The sequence below is a fragment of the Ursus arctos genome, unplaced genomic scaffold, assembly GCF_023065955.2.
Source record: "Ursus arctos isolate Adak ecotype North America unplaced genomic scaffold, UrsArc2.0 scaffold_8, whole genome shotgun sequence".
NCBI classification, from domain to species: Eukaryota; Metazoa; Chordata; class Mammalia; order Carnivora; family Ursidae; genus Ursus; species Ursus arctos.
This window is the reverse complement of record NW_026623100.1, coordinates 8,325,518-8,346,714: the sequence shown is the minus strand read 5'-3', so window position 1 is coordinate 8,346,714 and position 21,197 is coordinate 8,325,518. Positions and strand designations below refer to the sequence as shown.

Here is a 21,197-nt window from a genome sequence, read left to right as displayed (position 1 = left end):
TCCCCAGTCCCAGTTTCTAGAAAATCTGCCTATCTGTTCTCTGCTCTCTCATAGGGAAGCCCTCATTCTAGATGACAAAGTTGTCCCAGGTAGAGCCTTTCTATAGGAAGTGAGGGGAAGACCTGAATTTCCTGACTGCTACCGAACCCAGGAGGGAATATTGGTGCTCACGGGTCTGGGAGAAGGCAAATATTACCCTATCTGGTTCAAATGATCACAGGCAAACTAAGAAGGCATTTATTCCTCTAGGCATCAAAGGCATGAAAGATTAGTTTCTCCCATGCGTGCAAGCCTACCATTTTGTAGGAATACTTCTTTGCCAGTTCTTGCTCCCAGAATGGACATCTCCTGAATTCAGACAAAGGGGATCCAATTGGGTCTGTCCTTATCGGTGAATGATTTTCACACTAGAAATCATATACACATGGATTATCTCTTGAAAATAAAATGCATTTTCTTGTATATAAATCATGTAATAATCACATTGCTACTACAGGCTAATGTTCCATGTAACCTTTTATCCACACCTCCGGACATATTGATCCTAGTAACTTTTCCCCCTTATTTCATTCCAAATGACATTAACCTTCCCCTATATTCTATAAACTCTGGTCATCAGGAAGCAGTTACAACTGAATGTCTTACTCAAATGTGTCATTCTTGTGGTCGTGTATTACAAGTGCTGTATAGTAACATGTGATAAAAATATTATCTATGAATAATTTAATACCACAAATACATTTATACAATCCTTGTCTGTATAACTGTCCCTCCGAAATAAAACCATATCCTGTCTAGGTCATGATGCCTGTATTATAAAAACGGTTAGTTATATCAGAAATCTCAGGGCCTAACTACCAAGGAAAATGAAGAGCACAGACTTCAGAAGGACAAATTACAGAATGGTCAAACATTTCCATCAAGGAGGAAAAAGGTAACATGGCAGAAAGCTAATTCAACATTGCTTCCTGCTGTCCCCTTTGAGCAAGGGAAGGCAGGATCACTCCTGGTTGATTGCAGGACCTTGATTTTATTTTAAATGACTTCTTCAAGATTTTCCAGAACGACTTTTGAATAATTTCCAATTCAATGGAGCAGATTGAAATCATTCCTAGGAGTTGGAAATTGAGCTTGTGAAGCCTGCCGCATTGGATTGCAACACGCGTGAGAGTTTTCCTTCATTCTCTCTCCAACCCAATGGTTTTTGCTCTGTGACAGTACAGTTCCGAGATCAGTATTTCATCCTGAGATCTTACAGCCTCAGATCTTATCTACTTAGAGCCTCACTGAGCTACTCACTTGTATCTTGCTTAGTAGATTGTTTCCGCGGGTTTGCAGTACGTTCCTATCTACAAGCCATGTGACGGCACAGAGGCCTGCACCCACCCTTATGGATAGGAGTGGACTCAGCTGCCACTCCACGAGGCACTGCACACAATCGAGAACGGGCACTGCCACCTTCCTCCTTCTCTCATGCTCCCTTGTTATCAACCCATATCACAATGAGGATCCGAGGAGCTTAGCGTCATGCTTAACAGTCTTTTCAGTGTCCTAAAATCTGTACTACTTAACTCTGTGTAGTCCTGAACCCCTTTGAGAATCTGATGAAAGCAACTGACCCTCCCCCTAGAGAAATGCACACTATGCACTTAATATTGTGAAGATGCCAAGGTGAAATTCCCCTTAGTGATATTTTTGGAATAAATAGAGGTGTGGGTGTCTAAATACACAAAATAGTCTCACAAATCACAAATAGAAACCTTTAAAAAAAATTTTTTTACAATAGAAACAATCAGAAATCTAAAGTGAAAGTATGTTACAGAACCACTGAAGTTGGAATTTCTGCAGAAGGCATTCAGGAAAGAATCAGAGGGATTCCCATTTTGTAGAAATAATTCAGCAAAATGACAAAGAAAAAAGTGAGAAATTCTATTTAGATTTTCCAGGTATATTAAATGCAGTTTGGGATTTTCAATAGTTCCAAAAAATGTCATTATAATCTTTAGTGAGCACATACTGTGTGTCACACCCTAGAGATACAATGGCGGACGCTTTCTGTCAATACCTGACCCTCTAGGCATTATCTGCCTCCTCTATCAATTCTCCTGGATGCTCCTTCCTGCATCCTTGGCAACACTGGTCACTCAGTTATCATCCCCAAAGCAAACGTATCCTGTCATTCTCCTTCTAAAGATGCCTCAATGGTGGCCTACAGTCTCCACCAGTCTTCGCTATAGGTGAAATGTAAAATCCTCAGCCTGGCATTGACAAGCTGTCTACCATCTGACCCCACCCGGAGTGTACTGCTCCCCCAAATCCTCACATCTTCCTCCTCACTGCCCACACACTTCCCAGCATGAATGCAAACTATACCTTCAAGATGAATGCCTCCTAAAAGAAGATCCAAGTGACCCCTCTGGGATCAGCTCAAGGACATTGTGGCAGGCAGAATAATGGCCACCAAAGATGTCCACATCCTAATCCCTGGAACCTTAGATGGTGAGAGGGACATTGCAACATGTGATTAAGGTTAAGGACTTTGAGATGGGGAGATTATCTGGATCATCCAGGCAGCCCCAATGTAACCACAAGGGATCTTAACAGTGGGGAGCCCTTCCCAGCTGCAAAGAACCAGAGGGATGGCAGTGTGAGAAAGACTCAGCCTGCCTTTGTTGGCTTTGAAGACTGAGGAAGGGACCATGAGCCAAGGAACATGGGCAGCCTCAAAAGCTGGAAAAGGCAAGATATGGATTCTCCCCTATATTCCCCAGAAAGACTGTAGCCAGCACTTTGATCTTTGCCTGGTGAGAACCAGGTCAGACTGTGACTTCCAGAACTGTAAGAAAATAAGTTTGTGTTTTAAGCCACTAAATATGTGCTAATTTGTATAGTAGCAATAGGAAATGAACGCAGGCCACCTCTTCCATGAAGCCTTCCTTAATCACTCTGGCCTGCTACAACATTTCTCCTCCAATCCCACTTTGGACTTCCCAATCCACCTACAGTCTACCCTGCCTATTCCATAGCACACCAGTTATTTCATGTCTATCCTAGTTCCCCAACCCCGAAATTGTATTCTATTCGAGTATAAAGAGTATGCTTTTGTTTGTTTTTACTTTTTTTTCACACCTCATTCAGGCCTCAAGAGCACTGGTCACAAAAAAAAGTCGCCCATTCAATGACACCTATCAACAAGACAGTATCAAAGTACTACCATGTCATCTTGGCCAACTTAAATAAAATTCAACTCGTGACATCATAGATTAGCTATTAATAGTTCTGGTGTCCTAATTCAAAGAGCTATAACAGTAATATGGAAACACTTTCACACAAATTTATTGCTAACAACCTATACATCCTTCTTAATTATAGCAAAGGAAAGACAAACAGCTGATATGTAGCAAACAGTATGCTCCCTGGGGACATCTGTCCTCAGCATAGTGTGTGGCACACTGTGGATAATCAACAACCCTGGTCAAATGGATGAGTGGTTAAGGACCACATAATAAGAACATTAAACACAGGAAAACAGTTGCATCTGATCAGGCAATTACTGAATATTTCAGGGTCTATTATAGTAAATCTATTTTATTCCATACTCACTGTTCTTTCTTGTTGGATAATGCTGTTATAATTAGTAGATTTTTCAAAGGCAATGATGTCTCCACTGTGACAGAACAGATAACAGAGCAATAATTTTAGTAAGCCACCTGTTTCTGAGCACCAGGATGAAATGTTCTTCTTCTTCTTCTTCTTTTTTGCAGCAAGTTTACTTATATGGGGTATAACTTTTATTTCAAAACTCTCCTCCAAGTTTCTATAATGACTGGTGATTAGCATCAGCTTGGAATTAAAAAAAAAATCAATCTGTGTAACTGGGACAACTATGTATTTCTTTTGAAGGCTTTATTCCCCTCAGAAGTGAGGTTATGACATCATCATGGGTAGAACTTGCTCCTGAGAGAAAAGACAAAGCATCATGGAAATGAAGTCTTACACTTTCTGATTTGGGGCTTTTAAAATGATCAATTCAGACATGATAATATCCTCTGAGTTGATGGATGTAGCAGAGCACCTTCACAGAACGAGGAAATGGAGAATAATGGGATGTACATTGCATTTCGCCATGCCTCGGATTCATACCTTATATTGAAGACATTTGTATGACATGGAGAACAGATTCAGCCCTCCCCATGTAGTGTGGGACATTTTCCCTTTAATTCTGGGTAGTGAGAAACCGGGAGCCCACAGATGACTCCCTTTGCACAGGAAATGTGTGTTCTGGGAAGGAGATGCCAGGGGAGGTGGCCTCTCCTTCCCAGCTCCCCCACCATCCTCAGAGCTGTAGCTGCTCTGTCCTCTCCAAGTCAATACATATCCTTGCACCTGGTTTTTTCAACACTCCATGAACATACAAAGAGAAGAGGAAGGCAGTAGACTAGTGCTGTGCTTCTGGAAGCAAGGCGATGGTCTTCAAGGTAGGATGGCCTGGGAGGAAGTCAGAGTCTGGGGGAGCAGAGGAGATGGAGGTCAATGGCTTTCATCTCACACAGGGAGAGACTACAGCCCCTCCCAGCATCTCCAAAGCCCCAGAAACTCTCTGCTAAAAGTTTGTGTCCATCCAGTCTCCAAAGTTGTGGGAAACTGGGCAGAATACTTGATACCCATCTGATCAACATTTCCACATAATATTCTATTTCAAAACACAGCAAATAGATTCAGGGTCTGGATACAAAACCACTAGAAAGCCGCCCTCTTCACCTTCCATTAAGAGCTGTTAAAACAACGGAGATTGTACTTTGGAGTGCTCAACGGCAAGTGTATATATCCCCAGAACGCGGGATATATATACATATATATATATCTCCCATCCACATAGCATGACGGATTGATGGATTATGCAAGGTGAGCCACAGATGAAGAATTTGAGATGTCTTGGAATTCTACTTGTCATATCTCAATGATCTCTTGGGTAAGTGTGGACAATGATGGAGTTCCTCCAGGCAAAATCTGTAAGCAGCCCATTGCCAAACAGGTTCTGGGAAATTACCTCAAGACCAACAAACAATAAATAAAACACTGGATAAAACCTAGAATGAAAGAAGACAGAGGAGGGGGGCCTGGGTGGCTTAGTCGGTTAAGCGTCTGCCTTGGCTCAGGTCATGATCCCAGGGTCCTCGGTTCAAGTCCCGCATCAGGTTCCCTGCTCAGCAAGGAGTCTGTTTCTCCTTCTCCCTCTGCCCCTCCCCCCTGCTTATGCTTTCTGTCTCGTTCTAATAAAAAATAAATAAAAAATCTTAAAAAAAAGAAAAAACAAGAAAATGTCAGAAATGAAAGATCACTGAGTAAAGGGCTAATAGAAGAGGAATTTAAATAAAAATATATAGTCATCAGCCTTTAAGAGATGTTCTAAAATTCACTTGTGAGGCCTTACCTCAACTAAATTGGAGGGAGAGCAATTTCTCTACGATTGTATTCTGTGTTAATATGCTACTCCTAATATATTTTCTTTGGAAAATGAATGCAAGACCATGGTATGAATATATTCAGCCCCATCCATCCATCCATCCATCCACCCACCCACCCACCCACCCATCCAACCGTCCATCCGCCATTGCCTCATCAAACATCTACTGCGTGCCTACTATGTCAGGCATTGCGCTAGGCCTTGGGGGGATATAGCTGTGACTGTGGCGGACAGTCTGTTCTCACAGAGGTGGCAGCCCATAGAGGAAAAAAGATGTTACATAAATAACTGCAAAGACATTGCTTGGGAGTCGAGACAGTTGAAGTATAGGGCGTTAGGGGAACAGATGTTGGGGGGGGCATGCTATCCCTTTGTTAGTTCGACAGTCTACGTGCCTGTAAACTAGCAGCTTGATAAACTCAGGAGAGCGTCACTTGTGATTAGTTAACCCCTTTGGTTGGTACTCATCACAACACTATTTGGACAGCACTTACTAAACTCTTTTGACTCCTTTAGCTACTTAGAAACAGGAGTATGGAAGCTAGAAGGTTTGGTTTCTGACTTAAAAGAACAACAAGGGAAACCCTCTGCCTTATTGCTCAGTCCCCCTCTGCCCCAACCCTGATTCTGGTAGCTCTGGAAGCCAATCAGTTGAGAGTGATACTCTCAATTATTTAGGATTTATAAGAGCAACTCCCAAGTTCCTGCCATGTGTTCAATGTAGTGTATGAGTTTAATCCAACAGCCATTGAAAGGAGGGTGGTGTTACCCTCCTCACTGTTAAAAGGAGGCTGAAAGGGAACTCCCTGCCACATAGAGGGCTTTGTGTGTCAGACTAGGGGACATAATCCCACTATTCTCACTGGGGCGTTATTTTATTTTTATAACATTTAAATTGGGGGATTTTATTCTTTGAATCAACAGTGACAGGAAAAATAAAATCTCTTCAAAGGCAGATGTTAAAAAAAGTGCCCACCTCCTTCTGGCCAGACGGTAATAGCTTGCGTGTTCAAAACAATGGCAAGGCTGCCTCTTCCAACCTTTGGGATCCCTTAATTCAGCTCAATGGCTCATAACATGGGTCTGGGCTTAGTGCAATCCTATCTATTTATTTAAAAAATGACTTAGTCTCAAAGGCCCACTTCAAGCAAAGATGCATGAAAGAATGCACCAGTTAGTGAGAGGGAGGGAGGCAGTATCAGAGCCAGGCTACAAATTAGGTGAGTAGAGGATCGCTGTTGGGAGACCAGCTTTGTGGCAAAAGGGGGATCTGTGGGGGCCCAGGTCAAGGGCAGTGGCACCCAGGGGATTTGGCCAACTAGGCCAAATGGACACTGCAGGCATTCGGCCCATGCTTTCATCTTAAGACTGGGCTGAGCTAGAAAGGGAGACTGTGGTAGACAGGTGGGGTCTACCACTCAAGAGGAGGGGCAATGAGGGTAGGGAGGCCAAAGCAGCATTAGGGGTGACAGTTTCGGCTCTCAGGGTGCCAGTCAGGATGGCCTCGTGTTCTAGGGGTCACTGTTACTGCATCACTTCCCGTGTGCGGTTCTGACTCAGTCCTTTGGGACATTTATTAGATTGTGGTCAAGAGCATAGTCATTGCTGAAATATGGTTCTAATAAAACCACACTAACATCCAGAGCCAGCCTTGCCATGAAAGAAGGGCTTTCAGTCCAAGAGGTCCTCTTCCACCATTCCCTGAGGCCTCAGATGCTTTACCGGTGCCAAATCACAGTGAAGCCCACAGCTTAGGAGGGACTGCAAGTCAAGTCTGCCCAATGAAGTCACTTGTGTTCCTTGTGAACTGTCTCCTCAGCTCCTGTTCCACAGGGTGCAAGCCAGCCCAGGCCCAGGATGGCAGGATTTAACTTCTAGGGATAGGAAGGGGTCAGGAGGGTCCCCTGGAAATGGACGGAGAGAGGCCTGGGAAGAAGGAAGGTTCAGAATTCGCACAGTACAATACAGAATCTTGAACAGATTTCCTGCTGAGCAGAGAGCCCGACGTGGGGGTTGATCTCACAACCCTGCGATTATGACCTGAGCTGAAATCAAGAGCCAGGTGCCGAACCAACTGAGCCATCAAAGCACCCCATTACTTTAGTTAGATTTTATGATCAATTTGGCTAAAGAAGGATCCGGCGTGAAGAGGACTGCGACATGATTATATGGCACCCAACTCATCTATTTTTTTTTTCTTCCATAAAAGCTTTCAAATGCAGTATTAGCTTAATATGCTTTTTGGCATTTGACTTTCTTTCAGTCTAACTACAATTTGCACTCACATTCTCAGGTTTTGACATCATTTGTCATTAGTCCAGACTTTCATTTACATCATTTTGGCCTCGTAATTTGTCCTCTCAAATCACTCCAACAGCAGTGAAACAACTTGAAACAATTACAAAGGTAAGAGGATAAAAATGTAATAAAACCTAATTCGTGGACCATACTTGTTTGGTGTCAGATTGCAGAGCAAAAGTGCTTCATCTTCTAATCATTAAAGGATCTAATTTCAATTTTTACTCAAAGTACATGAATAATTATATTTCCGTTTGATTAGGAGAAGATGAACTGAACTTGATGAATATTTTTATAACTGAAATTAAAATAGTAAATATATGTAGTCATAGAAGGACGTGGGTCATAGGATTGCAAAAAAAGCTTTCTTTGATATAATTTTGCTTCTACTAATGATACTAATCACTACAATCCACCGAGCATTTATTTGTTGCACAGTGCTTTACTTTGCATTACCTAAATTCTTCCAACAATCCACAAGGTAGCTACATAATAATTCATTATTATCCCCATTTTATATATTGGAAAAGAGAAACAATTCAAAGAGCTAGAGACCCAGCTCTGACTCAGAGCCTCATCTCTATTACCCATTCTACTCTTCGTCTTATGAGAGGCATATGTAGGATAAAAATATTGTACATGAGAAGAACAAAGTAAGACATCAGGTATTTGAAACTTAAAATAGAAAAGAACTACCTTATTTTTAAAACGGGTTTGCGGAGTGTTGTTTGGGCATTAGTCATATTCTGCATTGGGGGCTGGTGCTTTTTATACTGCTTAACTCTACCCTGACCCATTAGATTTTATGAACAACTTAATTGCAAAATGATGACCTCAGGGAACACGCTGGGAAATGTTGAAAGTCTATTCATTCACGTTCACCCTCCTGAAGTCAAACTCAGCAACCAGAAGTCAAACTCCACTGGCAGACAGCAAATAGCATGTTGCCTTGTAGCGGCTGTCTCTGGCTGGAGCTGGGTGAGTGAGGGAGGCTTTGAGCAAACTGGATCGTCCACTGTTCGTGAGCTTAGGAGTGTTACCTGCTTTTAAAGTCTTTACCAAGCAAGGGTGCAGTCTAGGGTATAATTCTCCACATGGATGTTTCTTGAGCTGCTAGACAGCAACCAGGTAATACGTATTTTTTTAACCTTAACAAGTTCTAACCAGCCTTGGAAACCATAGGGTGGACAGAGCCAAAAAGCGGGTTGCAACTTGGACACATTATTGGTGCCTGAGAGTTAGGCCCTCTGGGGTTCCTCTGAGCCAGGAGGGCTCAGCCCTGCCGGATGCCATGGCTGCACAAACAGAAGGAAAAGACGCCCTTCTTGGGTCTGGAGAAAGACTCTGAAGGAACGGCTGGCGTTCTCTCTGACATCATTAGGTCTGTGGTGCCCACAATTGCCAGGCTGACAGCTCCCTGTGAACTCATTCTCCTCAAGGGGGGTGTGGCCTGAAAGCCGAGCCCTTTGCCTTTCTGCTTTGTCGGCACAACTAGCCAGCTGTGGACCCACAGCCCCGGATTCCGCAGGCTCGGGGCCCACCGAGGCAGCCCCCTGAGCTCATGAGCTGGCAGAAGAACAAAGGACCGAAGAACAAAGGCATGGAATGTTGAAGGCACAATTTTAGAAGCTTTTTAAAGGCTTTTAATATCCTAAGTTGGAAAAGCTGGGAGAGAAAGAAAGGAGAGAGGGAGAGAGGGAGGGAGAGGGAGAGGTGGAGAGAGGGAGATCGTTGTTGGGGGAGGAATGAGGGCAAGGGTTAGTTTCCATATTTCCTGAGAGAAACATGAGACTGTACAATTGATTTCAGAATTTACATTAGGTAGAATGGGGATTCATCTATTTGCAAAATGACAAAAACAATTTTCCTTGGAACATACTAACGGGGATTTTTGCCTCAGAGGTAGAGCATAGCAGTGAATAAGGCAGGATTTTTTCTCTAGATGTGACAATAATACACACACTCTCCCTCCATTCCCCCCTTCTCCCCAGACAATAATAAAGCATTTTATACTCTGGCCTCAATTCTTCAGTGAGTTTCTAGGTCAGCAATTATCCCAGGTCCAAGTCTCAATCTGGTTGCCAGCTAAACAGGATTGGAATCTGGGGAGGCCCATTCCCTGTAAAATTATGTTACCCCGGAGAGGGGAGCAGGAGGGAAAACGTTCTGGATTTTGTGAAGGGGTCCTTTTCATATGGTGCACACTGCATATTTATAGTTATTTTTCTTTTTCCAAAAAAAAAAAAAAAAGCCTCAAACTTTTCATTTGCTTTGAAAATCAAACCTCGGTCTCTCCTTGGTTCAGGGCAGACGCTGCCTCAGCAGTTTTGAGTGAAATTCAGCACCACCCCCACTCCACCCTAGTGCAACTGAATGCTGTTGACATGCCGGACTCCTGATCCGCTCCTTGGCCACTTATTCAGGTGTCCAGTGAAGGGGATCATCAGTATCATCATCCCTGGCTCTGGATCCTGTCCTGCTGCTTCTGCTTGAGTGGAGGGAGGGGCAGGATGGATGGTTCTGGCGGAGACCTGGGCATCAGAAGCTCTGTACTAATGAGCCTCATTGGAGCCATATTGGAGGAGCAATATGGAGGAAAGAGGGAGGAGACGGGGGCTTATTTTGAAACTAAATTTATTTTAATTAGATTATATGCTTCTTTGCAGTGCTTGGCAGTGGTGGTGAAGAGGAAGCAGTCTCCCAAAACCACCCCTTTTCTACTAACCCTGGTTCCTCACCGAATCTCTCTATGCTGATGCTCTTATTAGTGTTTCCATTTCTTTCCTTTACACAAGGGGGAACAAAAGACAAAAAGCATGCCCTTGAACAGCAAGTGCACCGATCAATAACTCAGAGGGTTGTTGCTGGCATGGAATATATTCCACTCTAAGACACCCCTAACAAGCCATGCTCTTAAAAAACAAAGCAACCCAATGTCACCACCACCACCACCAACAACAAAACCTAAAAATTCAGGTTCCTATTCTTCTCTTAAAAAAAAAAAGAGATCTAGTCACATTAATAATTGCTTTAAACATAAATGGACTAAACAGTGTAATTAATGACCAAAATTGTTAAATTGGGTAAGATATCAACCCTGAACAATATGTTGCCTAAAAAACATACACTTTAATCATAAAACACAAAAGGCTAAAATAAAAATGCAAATTTTAGACATAAATTCCCCCAGCTGTTCTTTAGCTGAAAATGTATTTATTTTGCTCTCATTTATGTTGCCCCAGGATCCAAATAGGTCACAACTACAATGTGTTTAGATCCTACTAGCCATAGATGGCATGTAAAGTATGCTTTTCTATAGACAGACAACAGCAAATATTGCTCACATTCTGTGCCTTTTTTATTTTTTGCTAGAATTAATTACTTGTGCTTTCTGTCCTCATTCTTTTAGATTTTAACAGACTATATTTCTCACTAGTAACAATGGGAATGGGGTGAACTTCCGTATAGCTACTTTATATGGTTGCCTGAAGTTTGTTCATAAATGCTATAGCAATACTTATAAATCAGGCTCTGCATTAGACCCACCTAGGAGCTTTGAGAAAATAAAGATGTATGGATTTAAAAAAAAAAAAAAAGAAAGTTTTGTAAGAAAGTTTTTGTAAATTAGGCCTCACATAGAGAAGTGCCTGCTTCACCAGGGTATTCAACTTTTAGGAACTACAAATATACTCATCTGTGGTTTGCCGGGGGTTCCCCTCTGTGTTTTCAACGCCGGGGAGATCATGTTCTTGAAGGTGAATGTAAGAACATGCTTGAGCAGACATAGCTGCCCTCTGCCCACTGGGGTTGAAGACTTCCAAATGTGCAGGGCCTGGGGGGCCCTTCTCGTTGTGCGCCTCTTAACTCGAAGGAGTCCTGCTTGGTTAGGGTAATGAGCCAATTTAAGGTCTCCAGAGGAAGAGCAACTGGGCTGCCATTGCAACTTCCACACAAAGGAACGTGCAGGAGAGTGCTTTGAAATAAAGGAAAAATCTGAACTCTGTGAGAAGAGAGAATGGGAGGGAGTGGGAAGGAACAATAAGACCTCAGCAAATATGGCCTTGAGAAATGGGCAGGGGAGCACTGTGGGGATGCTTCATGGGACCTGTCCTCACATAGGATTAGGCCTCATTTATTATTTGAAATTGAAATTTTTAATTAAGGTAACTGTAGATTGACATATAGTAAGAGATGATTTGGAGAGCTTCCTTTTACACTCTGCCCAATTTCCCCCAATGGTAACATTTTGCAAAACTATAGTACAATATCACACCCTGGATATTGACATTGATACAGTTCACTGATCTTACTCAAATCTCCCAAGTTTTATTTATATTCATTTCTGTGTGTATTTAGTGCTATACAATTTTATCACCTATGGAGATTTGCGTATCCATCCCACCACAGACAACATATAGATCCTTGTGTTGCCCCTCCCCAACCATACCCATCTCTTGCTTCTCCACCCCCAGGGCCCTGGAAACACTAATTTTTCCTCTAAAAACTTGTGTCATTTCAAAATGTTTTATAAATGGAATCATAAGGTATGGAACCTTTTGAGACAGGAATTTTTTCACTCAGCATCTAGGGATTTAGCCAAGCTGTTAAAGCAATAGTTTATTACTCTTTGTTGCTGAGTAATATTCCATGGTATAGATGTACCAGAGTTTGTTTAACCATTCACCCAATGAAGGAAATCAGGGCTGATTCTCATTTTTGGCTGTTGTAAAGAAAGCTGTGATGAATATCTACGTATGGGTTTTCGTTTTTTTTTTAAATTATTTTTAAAAAGATTTATTTATTTATTTTAGCGAGAGAGCACAAGCAGGAGGAGCAGGGAGAAGGGGAGAGCATCTCAAGCAGACTCCACACTGAGCATGGAGCCTGATGAGGGGCTCCATCTTACAACCTGAGCTGAAACCTACCTTGCCACATAGGCGCCCCTGTACGGGTTTTTATGTGGACATGATTTTTCATCTGTGTGGGACAAATATTCAAGAGTACAATTGATGGTTTGGGTGTTAATTGTACGTTTAGTTTTATAAAAACTGCCAAACTGGGGTGCCTGGGTAGCTCAGGGGTTAAGCATCTGCCTTCGGCTCAGGTCATGATCTGGGGGTCCTGGGATCGAGTCCTACGTTGGGCTCCCTGCTCAGTGGGGAGTCTGTTTCTCCCTTTCCCTCTACTGCTCCCCTGCTTGTGCTTGCTCTCTCTCTCTGTTAAAGAAATAAAATGTTTTAAAAAAAACAAACCAAAAAAACCCCTGCCAAACGATTTTGCATTCCTATCAGCAATGTATGAGTGATGCAGGTTCTCTGAATCTTCATTGGCATTTGGTGGTTGTTGCTGCTTTTTAATTTTAGTCAGTCTGATAGGTGTGTAGTTATATTCCATTGCAGTGTTAATTTTCATTTCCATAATGATTAGTGATGCTGATCATTCTTTCATGTGCTTATTTGCCATCTGTATATATCCTCTTCAGCGAGATGTATATTTATGTCTTTTGCCCATTTTGTAATTGGATTATTCTTTTTTTACTGTTGAGTTTTGAGAAATCTTTATATATACTAGGTACTAGTCCCTTGATGGATATGTAGCTTGCAAATACTTTCTCCCAATTTGTAGATTTCTTTCCACCCCCTTCATAGTCTTTCACAGAACAAAATTTTTAATTTTGATAAGATCCAACTTATTAGCTTTTCCTTTTATGGACTGTGGTTTTGGTGTCAAGTCTCAGAACTTTTTGTCTAGCCCTAGGTCCCAAAGGTTTTCTCCTATTTCTTTAAGTTTAATATTTTTATGGTTTAAAAGTAAGTCTATGCTCCATTTTGAGTTAGTTTTTGTATAAGTTGTGAAGTTTAGATGTGAGGGTCTTTTTTGTTTTTCCCCCGCATGTGGGTATCTAGTTGTTCCAGCACCATTTGTTGAAAATCTAGTCTCCTTCCACTGAATTACTTTTGCACCTTTGTGAAAAGCCAGTTGAACACATTTGAGTGGATCTATTTCTGGATTCTCTACTCTGTTTCATTGATCTGTGTCTCTGCCTCCACCAAAACCACGCTGCTGTCTTGATTACTGCAGCTACATTACAGTAGTGTTTCCTCCCACTTGATTCTTCTTTGTCAAGAGAGTTTGAACTATTTTAGGGCCTTGCCTTTCCATGTAACTTTTAGAATAAGCTAGTCTATGTCTACAAAAAACTTGCTGGGATTTCTTTTTTAAACAAATTCACTGAGAGATAATTCATATACCATACAACTCACCCATTTAAAAAGTGCAATTCAATGTTTTCTTCATATATTCACAGGCTCATACAATTGTGCAGAAAAGAGATAACACAGTGGTATTGAGACTGCTCTCCTTAGAAAGGCCTGCTTGCAAGATTGGCCCTTGTCTGGAGTCTGGGAACTTGATTCCCAGAGTGTTCCCAGTCAACAGTTAACTGATAAGAGTGGTTCCCTGTGCTTAGACTGTTTGTGCAAACAATATAGTTTATGTTGAATAACATACTTTCTTTTTGGGAATCTGTCATTTTGGCACATGTTAGGAAGAATGTGCTTATGACCAGCCCCCAGTAAAAACTTTGAGTGTGGAGTCTCCTAATAGGCCTGAGCAGAACCACCGCATATGTGTTGCCATATTTTTGTTGCACAGAGGGTGCTCTGTGTGACCCTTCATGGGAGAGCAAGAAGCCTGCACATGGATTCCTTCAGAACTCCGCCTCTTTTCCCCTTATGATCCAAATGTATATCCTTACTATGTCTGTAGTAAATTTTACTCATGGGTATGAATATAATACTATTGTGGTTTGCCTGGCTTATCTTGTGCCACTGGGGCTCCCTGCTGGTGCAGCCTGAGGGAGCTAGAGGACTTTTCCAAGAGTGGGTGGAGGATTTCTCTCTGTGGGGTGGGGGTTCCCTCCATTGGTGCTCCCCAGCAGCCTCTGGGTGGAATGGGGACAGAGACTTCCTGGACTAGGCCACTTGCTATAGCTGGGTCTCCCTTGGCAGATTAGCCATACTCTCTAGTCTATCTCTTGGTGGAAAAGGGGTGCCTCAGACCCAGTGAGTAATGAGAGTGCTTTCAATCTGGCTGTTTATTTTTGGTGGGACTCCCTCTTACTGCCCCTTGCCTGATATTATTAGAAGAACTACAGGAGGGGCACCTGGGTGGCACAGCAGTTAAGTGTCTGCCTTTGGCTCAGGGCGTGATCCTGGCGTTCTGGGATCGAGCCCCACATCAGGCTCCTCCGCTGGGAGCCTGCTTCTTCCTCTCCCACTCTCCCTGCTTGTGTTCCCTCTCTCGCTGGTTGTCTCTATCTCTGTAGAATAAATAAATAAAATCTTTAAAAAAAAAAAAAAAGAACTACAGGAAGAATGAATCTACCCAGATGCCTTGTCTTGCTAGTTAAGGGGTTGGGAAACAGTGGGTCTGGGTGAGTGGGGGAAGATACAGGGTGCCCTATCACTGTGCTGGTTGTGCAGTCTTGGGGTCCCCAATCACCTCGCTTTCTTCTCACCACCTTTCAGAGTTTTCCTTTGTTTGCCTCTTGCCTTATTTCCAGTGTTTACGGTTGTGTTTAGCAGGAAGGAGAAGAAATGGACCTATGCCATCTTGTCCTAACCAAAAGTCCCTACCATCATATTTTAACTCATCATGTTTTAATTTGTTAGGCACAATCATATAATCAAGGATTCCAATTACTGCTAACAGTAATTTATAATATATACATGGTCTGCTTTCAGAAGGTTTCTGAGGCAGCTTGGATGATGTGCAAGGAACAAGATAGTGTAGATTCATTTTTCCTTGCTGCCTCCCTCTAATACAAATAAATACCCTGGAAATTGTTCAATGGGTCATGATAAAAGGGCTCTGAAACCTGGGAAGAAGAAGGTGGACTGACTAGAGAAGAGACAGTGTGGCGAGTGCCCTGAGTTTTCTTTTCATGTCCCATACATAGCTGGACTGGATACTGGAGAGACCTGTAGCCCAGAACTGTCAGTAGGCATAGACATAAATCCCAAGAAAAATCTGCACTCTCTGAACAATGAATTAGGAGAGAGAAGCTTAACAGAGACGTAGAGTGGGCTGCAACACTTGCTTTTGGAGCATGGGCTGGCAACCTAGTTTGACCACAGTGGCAGCCTCAACATCCTGGTGGGCTGACCCCCCTCCCCAACTCCACACCCACGACACTGACAGGTGGGCTGATCCACCTGCATAGACAGTACTGAATCCTTTGGCCAATTCAATGGAGCACAAAAGGGCAGGCATGAGCACATGGGCACATGGAGCACATGCCACAGGAGCAATGCCAGCAGAACCTGCTATTTCTCTGCCAGACACCAACTGGCATAAAGGGACCCAGGCCCGGGCACTCTGGCTTTCTGCATTCCCCACAGAAGGTGGCCCAGGGAAACACGTTCAGCCCCTGTAGGCAGCACCAGTAAGGAACTGATCAGGAGACCCTGCAGTGCCAGAAGAAGGAAGCAGATCGAACAGTACACAACGGCTCTGAGAACTAAACCGTCTTTGGGACTACAGCACACAAAAGTAGGCCAGAACCTATACGCTTCGCCTAAACAGGGTGACCGCCTGCTGAAGTAGAAGATTTAAATAGGATCGAAAATTGAACATCATAACTCAAATGCTCAGGATACAATAGAAAATCAGTAGAAAACACCCAGGATACAATAGAAAAACCTATAGATCAATGGAACAGAATAGAAGGGCCAGTAGTAAACCCACACATATATGGTCAATTAATTACAACAAAGCAGCCAAAAATATGCAATAGTCTTTTCAATTAATGGTGTTAGGGAAACTGGACAGCCACATGCAAAAAAAAAAAAAAAAAAAAGAGGAAACTTCCTTATGCTACAAAAATTAAATCAAAATGGGTTAAAGACTTGAGTGTAAGACCTGAAACCATAAAACTCCTAGAAGAAAACAGAAGAAGTAAGCTCCTTGACATGAGTCTTGGCAATGAGTTTTTTGGATTTGACACCAAAAGCAAAGACAACAAAAGCAAAAATAAACAAGTGGGACTACATTGAACTAAAAACCTTCTACACAGCAAAGAAAACAATCAACAAAACAAAAAGCAACCTACTTAATGGGAGAAAGTATTTGCAAATCATATATCGGATAAAGGGTTAATATCCAAAATATATAAACATACAACTTAATAGCAAAAAAAAAAATTTGATTTACAAATGGGCAGAAGATCTGAATAGTCATTTTTCCAAAGAACACATACAGATGGCCAACAGGTACATGAAAATATATTCAACATCAGCAGTGATCAGGGAAATGCAATCAAACCACAATGAGATATCACTTCACACCTGTGAGAATGGCTAATACCCAAAAGACAGGAAATAATAAGTGTCAGTGAGGATGAGGGAAAAGTGAACCCTTGTGCACTGTTGGTAAGAATGTACATTGGTGCAGCCACTGTGGAAAACAGTATGGAGGTGCCTCAAAAAATTAAATATAAAACTACCATATTATCCAGCAATTTCACTTCTGGGTATTTATCCAAAGAAAATGAAAACAGTAACCTGAAAAGATATCTGCACCTCTATGTTCAACACAATGTTACTTATAATAGACAAGATATGGAGACAACCTAAACGTACTTTGACATTTGAATGGATACAAAAAAGATGTGGTGCATGTATTCCATATGATGGAATACTATTCAGCCATAAAAGAGAATGACATATAGTCATTTGTGACAACATGAATGCAACCTGAAGGTGTTATGCTAAGTGAGGTAAGTCAGACAGAGAAAGACAAGTACTGCATGGTCTCAATTATAGGTGGAATCTAAAAAACAACAACCAGCCCCACCCCCCAAAAAACCCCTAAAAACCAGGCACACAGATACAGAGAACAGATGGGTGGTTGCCAGAGGGAGTAGGGGGATGCTGGGGATAGATAATTGGAAATTTGTACCTTTTGGCTCCAGTTATAAAATAAGTAAGTCCTGGGAGTGTAATAGACAGTTTGGTGACTATATTAATAATACTATACTGCATATTTGAAAGTTGCTAAGACAGTAGGTCTTAAAAGTTCTCATCACAAGAAACAAATTCTGTAACTACATATGGCTGTTAACTAGATTTTACTGTGGTGATCATTTTGCAACATATGCAAACATCAAATCATTATGTTGTATACCTGAAACTAATGTGATGTTGTATGCCAATTATGTAGAAGGAAGGAAGGAAAGACCGTGAGAAGAATGGAAAGAAAGAAGGAAAAGAAAATCACCCATAATTCCAAGAATTAGGTAAGTCACAATTTGAATGAGAAAAGATAACAAACTGACACCAATATTAAGATGGAATTATCTGACGAAGATTTTCAAGCAGTCATTATAAAAATGCTCTAACAAGTAGTTATAAATTCTCTTAAAACAAACGAAAAAACAGAAAACCTCCACAAAATATAGAAGATACACAAAAGAACCAAATGGGAATGATAGAACTGAAAAATACAATGACCAAAATAACAACCGTATACATAATACCATGAAAAAAATCATAGATACGATAAAATGAATACATCAAAGTCAAGAGCAATATGCTTAGAATCATATTAAATGTTTACAGTGTGCCAGGTACTGTTTCAAGCATTTTCCTTGTATTAATTCATTGTATTAATTCCTTGTATTAATTCATTTAATCTTCACGACAGTCCTATGAAGTAGATATTATTATCCTTTTCTTAAAAAATTTTTAAAGAGAGAGAGAGCACACACAAGTGGGGGGGAGGGGCAGAGGGAGAGGGAGAGAGAGAATCTTAAGCAGACTCCACATTTAGTGTGAAGCCTGACACAGGGCTCAATCTCACAACCCTGAGATCATGACCTGAGCCGAAATCAAGAGTTGGATGCTTAACCGACTGAGCCACTCAGGTCTCCCAATATTATTATCCTTATTAATAGATGAGGAAACTGAGACAGAGAGAGGTTGAATGACCTGCCTAAGATCACACAGCTTACTAGTGGCAGAGCCAGGCAGGCTGTTCCAGAGTCTTTGCCCTTATCCAAGCATAATATTATGCAGTATTATGTTGCCTCTCTGAGAGAATCAAATTAATTTCAGTGAGAAATCTCCATGGGCCAGCTCTGCCAGGGCTGCTGAAAAAGTCTCTTAACTGGTGACTCTGGGTCCTCTCCCATCATCTTGCACAGTCCAGTGTTATCATGGTTGGCAGGAGGCTCTTCTTTTGAAATACAAATCAGAAACACCATATGATCCAGTAATTCCACTGTTGGGTAGTCACCCAGAGAAAAGGAAAGCACTAATTTGAGAAGATACATGCACTCCTATGCTTATTGCAGCATTATTTACAATAGCCAAGATATGAAAGCAGCCGAAGTGTCCACTGATAGATGAATGGATAAAGATGTGGTGTATATACACAATGGATAATATTACTCAGCTATGAAAAAGGATGAGATCATGTCATTTGTGACAACATGGTCGGACCTGGAGGGTTATTACGCTAAGTGAAATAAGTCAAATAGAGAAAGAAATACCATATGATTTCACTTTTATGTGGAATATAAAAAACAAAACAAATGAATTAAAAAAAAAGCAGAATCAGACCTACAAATACAGAGAACAAACTGGTGGTTGCTAGAGAAAGGGGGTGAGGGATGGGTACAATGGGTGAGGGGGAGTGGGAGTTATGGGCTTCCAGTTATGGAATGAATGAGTCACAGGGATAAAAGCTACAGCATAGGAAATGTAGTTGATGTATTGTAATAGCCCTGGATGGTGACAGATGGGAGCTACACTTGCGGTGAGCATAGCAGGATGTGTAGAGTTGTTGAATCACTGAAAACTCAACTGAAACTCATGTAATAGGCATGTCAACTATACTCAAATTTTAAAACATTAAAATAAAAATAATCAGATTGCTTCAGCCTAGCTTGAGACTGTCCAGTGGCTCCCTATCACACTCAGAATAACATCTCACCTCCTTGCCAAGACTTAGAGGCCCCGCTTGTGTTTTCAGATTCCAGTCCTCCCACTCTTCTGCTCATTCACCAACCTCCACCTTCAGACTTTCTTGCTGTTCTTTGAACTCATCCCTGCCTGGGGCCCTTTGCATTTGGTCTTTCCTCTGCCTGGAATACTTACATGTCCCCCAGATCCTCACTTGGCTGGCTCTTTTTTTCACTTTTCTGCTCAAAAAGCATCTTCTCAAAGAGGCCTTCCCATGACTCCATTTTATCATTTTCAGATTAATCTTGCTGTTGTTCCATTTTTATTGTCTTAAGTCTTCCCCACTAAAACTGACAGGACGGAAGACCTTGTTTGTCTCATTCACTGCTTCATCACCGGTAACTAGAACAGGGCCTGACTTATTGTAGGAACTCAAATAGTTGTTGAATGAACAAATAAATGAATAGATGAGTTGTATAGTTTTCATTACCTGAACACTAAAGAAATGAAGTTTTTGTTTTGAGACCTAATTTAAAAAAATGTTTTTAAAGATTGTATTTATTCATTTTACAGAGAGAGAACACAAGCAGGGGGAGGGGCAGAGGGAGAAGCAGGCTCCCTACTGAGCAGGGAGCCTGATATGGGGCTTGATCCCAAGACCCTGGGATCATGACCTGAGCTGGAGGCAGATGCTTAACCGACTGAGCCACCCAAGCACCCCTTTTTTGAGACCTGATTTTTAAGAGGAATTTGTCACACAGGTCCTTCTATAAAAGGTACAATAAAATGGAAGACATTTTCATCTGTATAGTTCATAGATTATTAACAACAGTATATCATTTATTTCAGCATTCTAAAATATATTTAGTATTTCTAAAAATGTGGAATCAGTAAGAAAGTTACCTTAAATTTTAGTGCTTAAAAAATAACTCCTAACTGGCCAAGACTTGAGTTTATCAATTATTAAATATTACTAAATATGTGTTGAGCATGAAAAGCACCTGCTGCTGGGCTTATCTCATGGATAAGCCAACGTCTGTGTCTTATCTGTGTCCCCTAACAGCCCTCCTCTTCCTTGCTGAGCATAAAACCTACTTTTTTTTCCCCCACAAAGACCAGTTTCAGACCATTTCTGACACTGACCCAGAGACCTCAGGACACTCATGGCCTCTCATGGCTGAGGGCCAGCCTGGTCATGCTGCAGGGCTCTCCAAACTGCCTTGGGTGCTCTGGGACAAACAATGAGACACTGGCTCTAGCCTTTCAGGAGTGTATGGGTCAGCAAGCAAGAGAATACATTTGCACAAGAAGAGTTCTAACCCTAAGTGAAATAAGTCTCCCATCTGTTCCCTTCCTTAACTTCTCTATTTTTGTTGACGTAATTTTTCCATCTTTGTGACTAATAGATGAATAAGACATTTAAGAGGAAGAGCTGGTTGGAAGAAGAACATAATGACTTTATTTGAGGT

At 41.7% G+C, this 21,197-nt stretch overlaps 1 protein-coding gene across 1 annotated transcript in view; it reads right to left on the bottom strand.

The window, feature by feature from the left end:
• The window catches only part of RFX8 (regulatory factor X8), an 84,955-nt gene that overhangs the window by 22,678 nt on the left and 41,080 nt on the right, over positions 1-21,197 (bottom strand). The window contains exons 6-7 of the mRNA XM_057309074.1: positions 3,604-3,667; positions 297-407 (exon numbers count right to left, since the gene is read on the bottom strand). Of these exons, the coding sequence (XP_057165057.1) occupies positions 297-407; positions 3,604-3,667 (175 nt within the window). The remainder of the gene's footprint in view (positions 1-296; positions 408-3,603; positions 3,668-21,197) is intronic.